The sequence below is a fragment of the Phytophthora parasitica genome (genome assembly GCF_000247585.1).
Source record: "Phytophthora parasitica INRA-310 unplaced genomic scaffold supercont2.6, whole genome shotgun sequence".
NCBI lineage: Eukaryota > Oomycota > Peronosporomycetes > Peronosporales > Peronosporaceae > Phytophthora > Phytophthora nicotianae.
The window spans coordinates 988689-1000473 of record NW_008648992.1 but is presented as its reverse complement, the minus strand read 5'-3'; the positions used below and the strand labels follow the sequence as shown (position 1 = coordinate 1000473).

Sequence of the window (11785 nt, the reverse complement as noted above, 5' to 3'; positions counted from 1 at the left end):
CTAGTATGGTTCGAGTCGTTCAGAGGCACACACGAAGAGCTGATGCATGTGTGCAGCTCCAAGAAGAGCTTCGCGAGCAAAGCGCTTGCCAAATTCGGCAACGACATGCCCCAACTATTCGTTGTGACGCTTATTATTCCGGGTAGTCCTCTTGTCGCCACTGTGCAGTACTTTGCAAGAACCAAGAGCTCAGGTTCGGAAGACCCAACGGAGGCTGAGAAGCTTTGGGAACGATTTCTAGATGCTGACGACGCGTTCCGGAGCTCACGCTTCAAGCTGATTCCGACTATTGTTGACGGCCCGTGGATCATCCGAAAGAGCGTCGGAACTACTCCGTGCATTATCGGCAAGGCTATCAAGACGACGTACTTTAAGGGACCGAATTACCTGGAAGTGCATGTCGACATTTCGTCCGACACGGTCGCGAAACATATCACTTCGCTTTGCCGCTCACAGTCAACTCACTTTACGGTAGACATGGGCTTTGTGATTGAAGGCCAGAGCGAGGAAGAGCTCCCCGAGGCATTGCTGGGCTGTGTGCAGTATGCACGCATGGACTGCCTGCTCGCCACGGCTATTGCACCATAACTATTTGCGTCTTGCTTCCTCACCCCTGGGACCGCTAGGAGAGCTGCCACGCTGCAGTCACCCACTGTCGCCTGCTTGAACAGTCCATACAGCTGCAGCTTGTGCGTGTCGCTCACGGCTACATTAGCCGCCTTGAGCTCCGCCGCTGCGCGCTCGAACACCGCCATCAGATCAGCTTCAACTCTGACAGTACTCTGACAGAGTACTGAGATGTGGGCTGTTTTGCCGCCGTGACTAAAATACTTGAGTAAATATGTTTAAACTTAATTTTTTTGTTAAAACCATCGGCACGCATGCTGATTGGCTGGAATGGCATTCAGACGAAAAAAAAATTAAATTTTAATGGGTTTTTTCGTCTGAATGCCATCCCAGCCAATCAGATCTCTCGAAATATTCTTTTTCCATTCCCATTTAAGTTGTGTACTATCTATCATAAAGCACTTTTCCTGAAAAAAAAGTTCTTCATAGCTTGTGGCCCACCTTTTTAAAAAAAATGATCAAAAACCAATGCGCACTTTTTTTTTACAAAGTACTTTTTATACAAAAATCCATAACACAAAAATTGAATTGCGCCACAATTGGTAAATTGGAATTTGAAAAAGATTTTCAACATTCACAATATCACTACCATTATTTAAATGAATGCTTTAAAATTATTTGTATTTAAGATGAATAAATATGGACGTTTTATTTAAATAAATGGCATTTGCAATATTGTAGTGGATTGAACAAAATGTGAGTTGGACGAATGTGATGATACTTACGCCCACCTCTGGCGTCTTACGCTGCCATTGCTTCCAGGTCCGCCCGCCAAGCAAAGCGTCTAGCGAAGGAGCGTGAGGCCGAGGCCCATGTCGATAGTGATGAGGACGTGGAGTCGGGAGAGGACGAGGAGCTTGAGGAGAAGCGCCCAGCCAACATGGGCTTCGCATTCCTAGCGGATTCGGACGACAGCGAAAGCGAGAGCGATGATAGCGAAGAAGAGCAAGAAGAAGATGAAGAAGTAGAGGAACCGGTGGCGGTTCCGGAGCCTCCCAAGAGCAAGAAGTGAGGGAATTCGCCGTAGTCTGCGGTGCCACGCCGTTTGTACTTACCGAGATTTGCGTTTGACGCTGCAGGAAAAGCAAGAAGATAAATAGAAAGAAAGGGGCAGGTAGCGATGATGAGAACGAGGAGAAGCAGTCGGTGGACGACATTCTTGACGCACTGGCGGCTGAAGCGGGCAACTTGAGCGTCGACGAAGCCACATCCATTCGCAATGAACAAGAGCAGTCGCTTTTCGGCGTGCAGCTCAAGTTTGCGAACGCTGACAAGGAGATGAAGCGCATTTTTGGCGTAGGTCGACGCGCTTTGGGAGTGTTGCGTTCAAGAAATTAATTGCCATGTTCTATATGCAGGTGAAAGAAGGTGGCCCCAGCAACAATCGAAAGCGCGGAGATCCTCGGTACGACAAATTGGTGTTGCGTCGTTATTAGTGGAAAACGAAACCTGACGAAAAAAACATATTGTAGGACTGCTGCGCGAGTAGCGGTGAAGAAGGTGATGATGGTGTCGCCACTGGACGAATGGCCACGCCCTCCAACGTTCGTTGGTGGCGGCATTCGCTGGACGCGATCCAACAAACCTAAAGGCGCTGGATGGAACAGCTTGTGCAGCTATTATGAAATCACGTGGTCGATCGCTTACAAGAAGGTTTGAAATCAGCACTTTTGACTCGAATTGAGTATTTTCGAATAACGTAAATAATTGTTGTCGTATCCATTGCTAGTTACAAGAAGAATTTGAGCTTCTTCAGCGGACGCACGACCCGAATCTCATCGCTCACTTCTTGCAGCGTTACCCGTACCACATTGATGCGTTGCTCACAATGAGTGAAGTGTTCCAGCATCACGGTCAGATGGATCACGCTACGGACTGCATCAAGCGGTGCATGTACGTACTGGAGCTGGCGTGGGCTGATCAATTCGACGTCTCGAAGGGAAATTGTCGTATGGACATCCAAACCGAGCACAATTCGGGCTTCTTCAGAGCGCTCTTCTTGCTGATGAAGCAGGTTGGACGCCGAGGATGCATGCGTAGTGCGTTCGAAACAGCCAAGCTGTTGCTGAGTCTGGACCCTCAAGGCGACCCGATGAACGTGCTATTGGCAATTGACTACTACGCGCTGACATCTCGCCAGTGCCAGTTCCTCATCGACTTATTCGAGTCCAAAACACCTGCTGTGGATCGATTTGCTAGCGATGAAGCGAAGAAGACTAGCTGGAAATCATCAATTGGCGCGTCTGACAGCATTGCCGCGCTGCCAAACCTCCAGTTCTCGCTGGCACTCGCCCAGTACGTAATATACGATTCTCGACTGTGCTGGAGATCTAACGACTAACTTTTCCTGTTACCTGTAGCTTTTTCGTAGGAAACGAGAGCGAGGCCAAGGAGAAACTAGCAACAGCGCTGCTCAAGTTCCCGACGATCCTCAAGCCACTTTTGGAGAAAATTGCCGCCAACCCGTCGTCTTGTACGTTCACATGGCTACAATCTATCTTGTCATAGCTTCAGCATACACTTACGTTCCTTTTATCTTTATAGCTTCGTGGCAACCGATCTTGTCTAGCCGTGTGTTCGCTAACGCTCGTAGTGTCGATGGAGAGCAGAGTGTGCTTCAGCATTTGCTGGACATCTACGTGACGAGGAATCATTCCATTTGGAAGGTGAATGACGCACAGTCGTTCCTTCTACGTAGTGCGAAACACGCTCTTGCCTCTCCAGCATTGGTGTCTGCAAACCCTCAGGTGCTGGAGCTACCCGCGTGTCTGCACAAGTACATTCGCGCTGTCACTGCAGGTAAGGAGATGCACAGCTGGATATCTGACTACAATAGTGTGCTAATTGTTTTCGCTGCAGATTACTCGGACGAGATAACGACGCTGCCTGCAGACCACCCGATGTTGCAGCCTCCGCAGCTTCAGAACGGTCAGCCGCTGGATGCTGAGGCGCTTGCTGCACTTGCACGGGCCCAGGAGGAGTTCGAGGCGGGCAACTTGCCGGCCGATGCCAATCCGTTACTGCTGTTCTTACAGACGCTGCTGCCCTGGAATCACGTGCAAGGCGCCGGCCAACAGCCGCCACAACAACCGCCACCGCAGTGAGTCGGGATGCGTTTACGCGGATGGATGATGCCTTTAATGGTGTCGCGCAAATGGCTTCATCTTCAGTCATAAACATTTGGGCACGTCGGTAAACGTGATAATCACGCAACATAAGCTTCGGCGCAACATAACGTGGATTTTGTGACTGAAAAAGGTCGTTGGTGCTGTTGAAGCAAGTGTTGGTTGCATTTGTGCGGAAACAACAAGTCTGGTGTCGTGCACCCATGGCTGTCAATTCGGGTACGATATCAGCTAAGACTGAAATCGCTGCTGTACTTGTACCCCTGGCTTCATTTTGCGCTACATTACATATACAAGCAAAACAACTCGATGTCAACGTTCGTATTCAATGCGTGACAACAGCTATATCTCCTGGAAACTAAGATGACCCCTAAGTCCATGGACTTGGAGGTGCACATTGCACAGGAATGCATGCGTGATAAACTCGATTCAACCTCGTCAATGCACGTTGCGAGCGGATACTCTACCGGATTTTGTATCTTACGTTGCGGCAACGTTGCGCCAATTTCTGTACCCATTGCCAGATCCCGATCGCTTTTTCGAGGGGACTAAAAATCACACTCGCCGCCTCCCTCACTCCAGATTCCTCCCGAGAGCAGTAGATCCCCCACCTCATGGGCAACAGCAGCAGCAGCAACGCCGGTGGCACAGCCAACGTGCGACCACACGGCAAGCGCAACAACGCGTCTCACCGCCGCGCTCAACAGCAAAAGGCAGCGCAGGCAGCACAAGTCGCGCAACAGGCAGCAGCTCCAGCAACCGCTCCCTTGCCTCCCGCTGCACCAGCGGCTGTGCGTCGCAACCCGCAGACACGCGAGCGCAAGGCCTTCAAGGAACTAGTACGTATCAGAATGGTGGCCGTTTTAATAAGTACACGTAAATTGACAAAAATTGTAAATGATATGATTATGGACAGATTACCGGCGAATTGCGCGACGTGAACCAGTCCTACGACATCGAGAAGAAAGAATTGGGCCACGGTCACTATGGCACAGTGCGCGTGGGCGTGAGCAAGGCCACAGGTGAGAAAGTGGCCATCAAAACCATCCCCAAGGCCAAGGTGAGTCGTCCGGAGACTATGCGTCGGGAGATCAGCATTCTCAAGACTCTGGACCACCCGAACATCATCAAACTCTACGACGTGTGCGAGGGCAACCGCCACTTGCACTTAGTCACGGAGCTCTGCACAGGTGGAGAGCTCTTCGACCGTATCATTGCACGTGGCCACTACAGTGAAGCTGATGCCGCTGTGCTCGTCCGCAAGATCTGCGACGCCGTCAAGCATTGCCATGACCGCGACATTTGCCATCGCGATCTCAAGCCTGAGAACTTTTTGTTCGCTACTAAAGCCGAAGACGCCGAGCTTAAGGTCATTGACTTTGGTCTGTCCCGTATGGACGACGGGCTGAGTGCCGGTGTCATGACTACACGTGTGGGTACGCCCTACTACATTGCCCCCGAGGTGCTGGGTCGCCACTATGACAAGTCGTGTGATCTGTGGAGTATCGGTGTCATCATGTACATCCTACTGTGTGGATATCCGCCGTTCTACGGCGACACGGACCCGGAGATCTTCGCTTCGGTGCGTGCTGGACGCTACGACTTTGACTCGCCCGAATGGACCAACGTGAGTCATGAGGCCAAAGATCTTATCAGTCACTTGTTGCTAGTGGACCCATCGAAGCGTCTGACTGCTGAAGAAGTGCTGCGTCACCCGTGGATCTCTGGGTCTGCTCCGAGATCGAGTATGACGCTGAACCCGAACATCTTCTCGAGCTTGAAGCGCTTTACGGGCAACAACAAACTCAAGAAGGCTGCTCTTGGCGTCATTGCTGACTTGGCTACTGAAGGAGAGATTGCTGAACTCAAGAACCAGTTTATGGCGATTGATACCGACGGCAACGGTGTCATTACCGTGTCTGAGCTGGCCGAGGCTCTGCGTGATACTGGGCTCGGTATGATTGAGGAAGAGGTGCTGGAGCTGGTCAAGGGCATCGATATCGACGGAGACGGACTTGTCGACTACCCGGAGTTCCTGGCGGCCACCATGAAGCGTAACCTGGCCAACCAGAAGGAGCATCTGATCAACGCATTTAATTATTTCGACACGACCAACACGGGCCACATCACCAAGGCTGACCTCGTACAGTTCATGGGCAGCGAAGAGCAGGCGCAGGAAATCATCAACGAAGTGGACGCCAATGGAGACGGAGTCATCAGCTTCGAGGAGTTTGTGGCCATGATGAACCGCAAGGGATACGGAGACGACTCGGAGATGGATAGTCTGGACGACAATAGCTTCCTTTCGGCACAGTTCAACAGCGACAACGTCTCCATCGTCAAGGAGACTGAGCTGTAGGCCAGATACAAGCAGAGGAGACAACATAGTCGCTGGACGAATTAACAACAGAAAAATCGCCTTGTTGGGCATCATTTTGTATCAACTTGTGGTTGTTTTGTGATACTTACTTGCTGACCTTGTTGCGACGATTAATGCGGTCGTGTCTCTTCTCGGCAGCAAGTTTCTGTGTACGAGAGAGCGCCTCACGCTCAGCACGTCGAGCTTCTTGTGCTGTGGTCATTGCAGAACCGTTCGCAAACCTCTGGATCTTGAGTTCCTCTTCACGAGCTTCTGAGCGTTCGTCCATGTATTGAGCCAGTTTGTGCTGGTAGTGACGACGCGAGTTGGTTGAGAAGTGTCCAAAGACCAAACGTCCAGGTCCTCGACGCTTGAATCCAGGTTTCTTTCCTTCTTCTTCTGGTTTCCGTCGTGCAAGACTCTTTGAAGGAGACAAATTGGGACCATTTAATAGCAGATCGTACAGACTTGACGAGAATTGTTGAGCGGTGCTGGGCTCTGACACGTCCGCTTTCTTACTGATCGGGTCATTGTCAGCATCGCTCTTGGTCTGGACAACACGCTGGAGTTCTGATAGAGAAGACGCAATGTGCTTTTTGCGCGTAGAACTTGCACGGCCGACCAGAAGCAATTGGAGCTGCGGTATACGAGCTCCGGAAGCTGTGAGATCACAGGATACTTGGACTTCTACCTCGTCCAGAATGTGGAAGACTGTGCGTTTGTCCTCAGGAGCTACGACTTGGAGAGTCTCACGATCGGTATCGTCCCAGATAAGTTGAGCCTGATGGATTCGACGAATGCACTCAGCACCAGCGAAGGCGCCAGTAGCTGGATTAGTATCCACGATACGTACACCTAGCAGCAACGGATCCATCTGAACGACGCCACTCTTATCGCGCAGATATACTGGAGCACGGAGGTCATACTTGGGCACATACACGATGAAGCCATTCTGCTTAAGCGCAGTAATAATTGCTGGAACTTTCACCGTGTGGCTGCTGAAGTACAGCGCCAGGAACAGCGCGTCACAAGCATGGGCTGCGAGTTTGGCTTGGCGGTTTTTCTTGTTAAGATGTCTTGCCAATGGCACCAATTCTTCAGGTGGAAACAGGTTATCTCCGTCCATTATCGCTTCATCAACTGTCACATCTTGAGCTGGAGCGGTATCTACTTGTAGCTGGCTGTCGACAGACGAGATAAGGTCATCCAGGAAGTCTTCATCTTCAGTCTCCAATACAGAGGGGGCTAGTGTCTTGGGAAGTATCAACGGTGCAGTAATGCTTGCGGGTTGTTGCAGCACTGACTTTGGGAGTGGACTGGGAGCCACAATTGAAGCTAGAAGCTGGCGATGCACGATGACGTCGGCATAACGACGAATTGGGGACGTAAAGTGCGTGTAGTACTGCAGACCCAGACCGTAGTGTGCAAATCGAGTGGCGTCGCCATTCGCCGTTGCTGCATCTCCTGCTGCGACTGCTCCTGAACTCACATACTCAGCCTCGGTCATTACACGCACAGCGAGAGATTTCAATAGTGACATTGTTTTGCTGTCCATACGTCCCGAACGTTCCGCTGCTGCGAGGGATTGCTGCAGAGTGAAGTTGTTGGTAGCGTCAATGACAACGTCACGTGCTTTGGCGAGCTGAACGAGCTGTGTGAATCGATCTCCAGATGGCGGTGGATGACGACGCAGCAGCGCGTGGGTCGGGAATCGCTCCACAAGTCTGCGAGCTACTGTCGAGTTCGCAAAGATCATCAGCTCAGCGATGGTACCGTGGATCTCCAGACTCTCCTTCACTGTAATTTCCACGTCTTCTTTACCCAACTCCGAGACATTTAGAGAAAAGCGAACCTCCTCTTGCTTCGACAGATCCAAGCCACCTTGAGAGCCACGCGTACGGCTAAGTCGACGACCCACATCGGTAATAATACGAAGGTCTTCGCGAATTTCCTGTTGAAGTCTCAGTGGAATACGTCCACCCGCTACACCCTCGGCATGTACGTCCTTATGAGGCTGCGATCTCGCTAAGCCAAGTCTTGGTGCGTCGTCAACATCAGCATTAACACCCTGTAACAAGCGATGCGCTTGTTCATAAGTCATCGACGAGCAGTTGCGAATAATAGTCCGACCAAACCACGTTGAGCCTTCCACGACATCGTACGTCTCTCCATTCAACTCCCACATGACACTCACTGCAAAGCGATCTCGGTTCTCGTGAAGAGAGCACAGGTCGGCACTCAGTACAGATGGCAGCATATCAAGGCGCTGACCCACCAAGTACACCGTCGTCCCTCGACGTCTGCCTTCAAGATCCAATGCCGAGCCGTGCTCAACGAAGTAGGAGACGTCTGCGATATGCACACCCAGCTCTACATTCCCGTTAGGCAAGCGACGAATCGACATGGCATCGTCGATATCCTGACAACCGTGAGGATCGACACTGAAGATGCGGTGGGTTTTACGCAGATCACGACGTCGTGGGACTTCCTCCTCTGGGATATTCCAGTTCAATAGCCCACACCGAGTGGGTCGTTTCGCTGTCGAACACTCAGCCACACAGTCGCCTTCGATATCGATGGGACATTCATCACTAGATGGGAGGCAGGCGAGTGCTGCTTCACTGAATGGTGCCTCCTCCACTTCATTGTCCACCAGTAACGCGCTCAGTTCCGTCTGTAAACTTCCAGGAGCGCCGAGAATACCAACGTAGTGTCCATTAGGGTAGGAGCTATCAGAAGCCCAGCTGTCAATCACGACTTTAAGACGCTTGTCCAGTAGCGCATCCAGACGCTGAGAGCGAATGCGGACCTTGGGCAATCGTTGATCCATTGGAACAGCCAGTGCGTAGTCGTCTCCTGCGTTAACAGTAGAAGCAATGACTGTAGCCACGTGATACCTCGGTGACCGACTGAGAATGCCCACAACTTGACCCGTTGGAATAGCTCCAGGCTCTTGCTCGTCCGTTTCATCTACGCTCTCAGACTCGTGCTCGCGTTCTTCGTCTTGTGTGTAGTGAACCAGCAGTCTGTCACTCTGTGGTGCACGCCAATGAGCCTTAGGAAGCATCTCTACGGCCACGCGATCTCCATGGACGCCACGATTCATCGCTGCTCGCCCAAATACGAACACTTTCTCGACTGCTTGAGGCCCTTCAACCAGTACATAGGCCTCCATCGGATTATGCGTACTCACTTCAAGTTTACCAGCCAAAAACCGAGAAGATTGCTGTGCTAGCGCCTCCTCCAGCTGCGCAGGCTTCAAATGTGGTACAAACTCAGACTGAGAGCCAATTACATTGCCGTTCTCGTCTGGAAGTCGCTGAGATTCCTCATACCTTACCGCCTCTGCTGTGTTAGCTGCTAGTTCCAGTAAGAACGCCGTATTCTCCGAGTGTTGCGGCAGTCTCTTCATCAAGAAGGTCTCACATGTCACTGCTTGAGCATTCACCACTGCAGCAAGTTGTATACTCACTGATGCATCGACATCTCTCGTCATGAACACCACCTTGGCTTGAGGTGGTAAATGTCCTTGTGTAACATACCACTCCACCGCTTTCAACACTGCTCGATCGTCTCTCACTGCTTGCAGCTCGTCCATAGCTGTCGGCTCGACGAAAGTATCAATATGGTGTTGATCGGGGAACAAAAAGACACTGACTCCTCCTCCTGTGCGCTGGTCTTCCCCTCGGAAGAACTTCCTGAGTCTCGACGCGTCACGACTTGGCGCCAGTCTCAACGCTGCTTGGAGTACACTTTCCAGTACCAGTAGACGTGGTGCTGCGCGGCAGAAGAGCGCCTCCTCCTCTAGGAGCTCCATGCATTGAAGCAGACTGAAAGCATCGGGTACCACGTACTCGCCGTTGTGGACCCTCGGTAGCACGTGAGGCGGCACCAACGCACGCGCTTGACGACACGCAGAACAGGAGGCCACACCGCAGTGTATATCGCGTCGTAAATATCGCTCCTGGGCCTTCATAGCGCCGGGTTTGCGACGACGACTACGCTCTACGAAGCTGGCGTCTGTGCGCACGTCCTCCCAGCGCGGAGCGCCATGCTGACGCAACCCCACACGCAGTGTCCGTGTTTCTTCTTCCTCCTGCTGCTGTTGCTGCAACAGAGCGCGCAGACGCCGAGCTTCTTCCTGCTCCTGGAGCTGCCACGCCATCGCCATACTGATCTTAGCGTAGCTATTGGGTTTTTGACGAATGAGAGGGTGAAGAAGAGATGGCTACGTTTTAAGAAATGATGTGACGTGTGAGAATAATCAACTTAGATATTCGGTCAGAGGTGGGTTTCCCAGTTTGTGTGGTGTCCGTGCAGTCTTGCGACAACGTTGGACGAGATGCCGGGCACTCGTTGCAGTTCTTCGAGCTGATGGTAAGGTCGTTTGTCCAGTACAAATTCAGCTCGCTTGGCACCGATTGCGTGCAGCTCTGTGAGTTCCTTTATGGTGCCGTAGTTCAAAACTGCCATCAAGTCGCATTCAAGGACTTTTACCATGTAAGCTGTAGTGGACATATCTTGAGATGGAACTTGGCCAACTGCAATTGGGTGCTCTCGCTCGAGGTACATCAACCGTTCGACCAATTTGGTGCTCTTTTTAGGGAGCATGTGGTACGCTCGCTTGAAAACACTAAGAGCTGTAGCCATTCGATGTCTGTTCTGGAAGCTAATTGCGACTTTAATAAGATCCTTGGCGAGGAGCTCCGGTTTCTTCTCAACGGTAATGACTGGGGCTCGCAGGTTCTGAATGGGGAAGCCGATTACGTTTGTCTGGTTCTCCTTGTCCAAAGCAGGATCTGCATTCCAGTCTTTAGAGGGTTCTGATGTCGCGCTTGGATCTGGAAGAGACTGAGTTATAGTTGCAACAGGTATATCTAGGTTGAGCACTGGCATTGACCTGGGAATCTGCGTTGGAAGATCCTTGTTGAGTGGAGTAAGCACCTCCGTAACCTTTTCTGTTGGTAGAATAGCGTGATTGGATTCAGTACACAAAATTCCTGGTAGCCTGCTTTCTTTGATAAGGTCCTCAGCTGGCAGCCCCGATGTCTTCTTCACTGTAATAACCGGCACTAGTAGTTTCAAGCTAGGCGCTGTCTGGTTCTTCTTTTCCAAGGCAGCATCCTCACTCCTGTTTAGTTGAGAATGTGCTGGCTCGTCGCATTCAACGAGGCTTGGTTCAGGAGTATCTTCAATAACAACAGGAAATTTGGCACTGCCCCGCGCTTTCGTTGCTGATTTCGGAGCTAACTCGCGATTTATTGCTGCCACTTCCTTTGCCACAGGACTGGAGTGCGACGTTGTATGGCGAATGACCTCAGAATATCGAGATTTCTTTGAGACAGACAAGCTACTACGCAACGTGTTTGATGATCTGTCCGTAATTGTCCTGCTACGCTCTGCAAATTTCCTCTTCACGAGACCTGAATTCGATATTTTTTCTCCAGTGCCATGCCTGATCACTGCGACGCTGTTTCTTCGGTGTTGGGCGGCCCTCTGCTTGTCTAGCTTGGCCTGTTTCCAAAGCCGTAGTTTCTTCTCCATCGTCAGCGCTCCGTTGCCTGCACAGCCAGCATCGTGCGCTGCAGAAGCGATCTCTTGCGCCACCATCGCAACGCGCTTGAGCTTGCTCAAGTTGAGCAAAGAGAGCAAATGGAATTTTGTGGCGCCAAAA

At 51.3% G+C, this 11785-nt stretch overlaps 4 protein-coding genes across 4 annotated transcripts; 2 read left to right on the top strand and 2 right to left on the bottom strand.

Annotated features, from left to right (window-relative positions):
- Window positions 1–1306: 1306 nt before the first annotated feature.
- On the top strand, window positions 1307–4265 carry PPTG_04025 (hypothetical protein). The gene is made up of 9 exons (XM_008897831.1): window positions 1307–1323; window positions 1390–1635; window positions 1707–1923; window positions 1986–2032; window positions 2100–2280; window positions 2357–2922; window positions 2988–3100; window positions 3172–3426; window positions 3487–4265. Coding segments are annotated over exons 1-9 (1872 nt in total). The 5' UTR covers window positions 1307–1321; the 3' UTR covers window positions 3732–4265.
- On the top strand, window positions 4175–6196 carry PPTG_04024 (CAMK/CDPK protein kinase). The gene is made up of 2 exons (XM_008897830.1): window positions 4175–4591; window positions 4669–6196. The coding sequence occupies exons 1-2, from the start codon at window positions 4367–4369 to the stop codon at window positions 6109–6111; spliced, it is 1668 nt and encodes a 555-aa protein (XP_008896078.1). The 5' UTR covers window positions 4175–4366; the 3' UTR covers window positions 6112–6196.
- A 21-nt stretch (window positions 6197–6217) lies between these two features.
- Window positions 6218–10282, bottom strand: PPTG_04023 (hypothetical protein; the record flags this gene model as incomplete). Its single annotated transcript, XM_008897829.1, has 1 exon — window positions 6218–10282. One exon carries the CDS (start codon window positions 10280–10282, stop codon window positions 6218–6220), a length of 4065 nt encoding a protein of 1354 aa, XP_008896077.1.
- A 110-nt stretch (window positions 10283–10392) lies between these two features.
- Window positions 10393–11721, bottom strand: PPTG_04022 (hypothetical protein; the record flags this gene model as incomplete). Its single annotated transcript, XM_008897828.1, has 1 exon — window positions 10393–11721. One exon carries the CDS (start codon window positions 11719–11721, stop codon window positions 10393–10395), a length of 1329 nt encoding a protein of 442 aa, XP_008896076.1.
- Window positions 11722–11785: the final 64 nt, after the last annotated feature.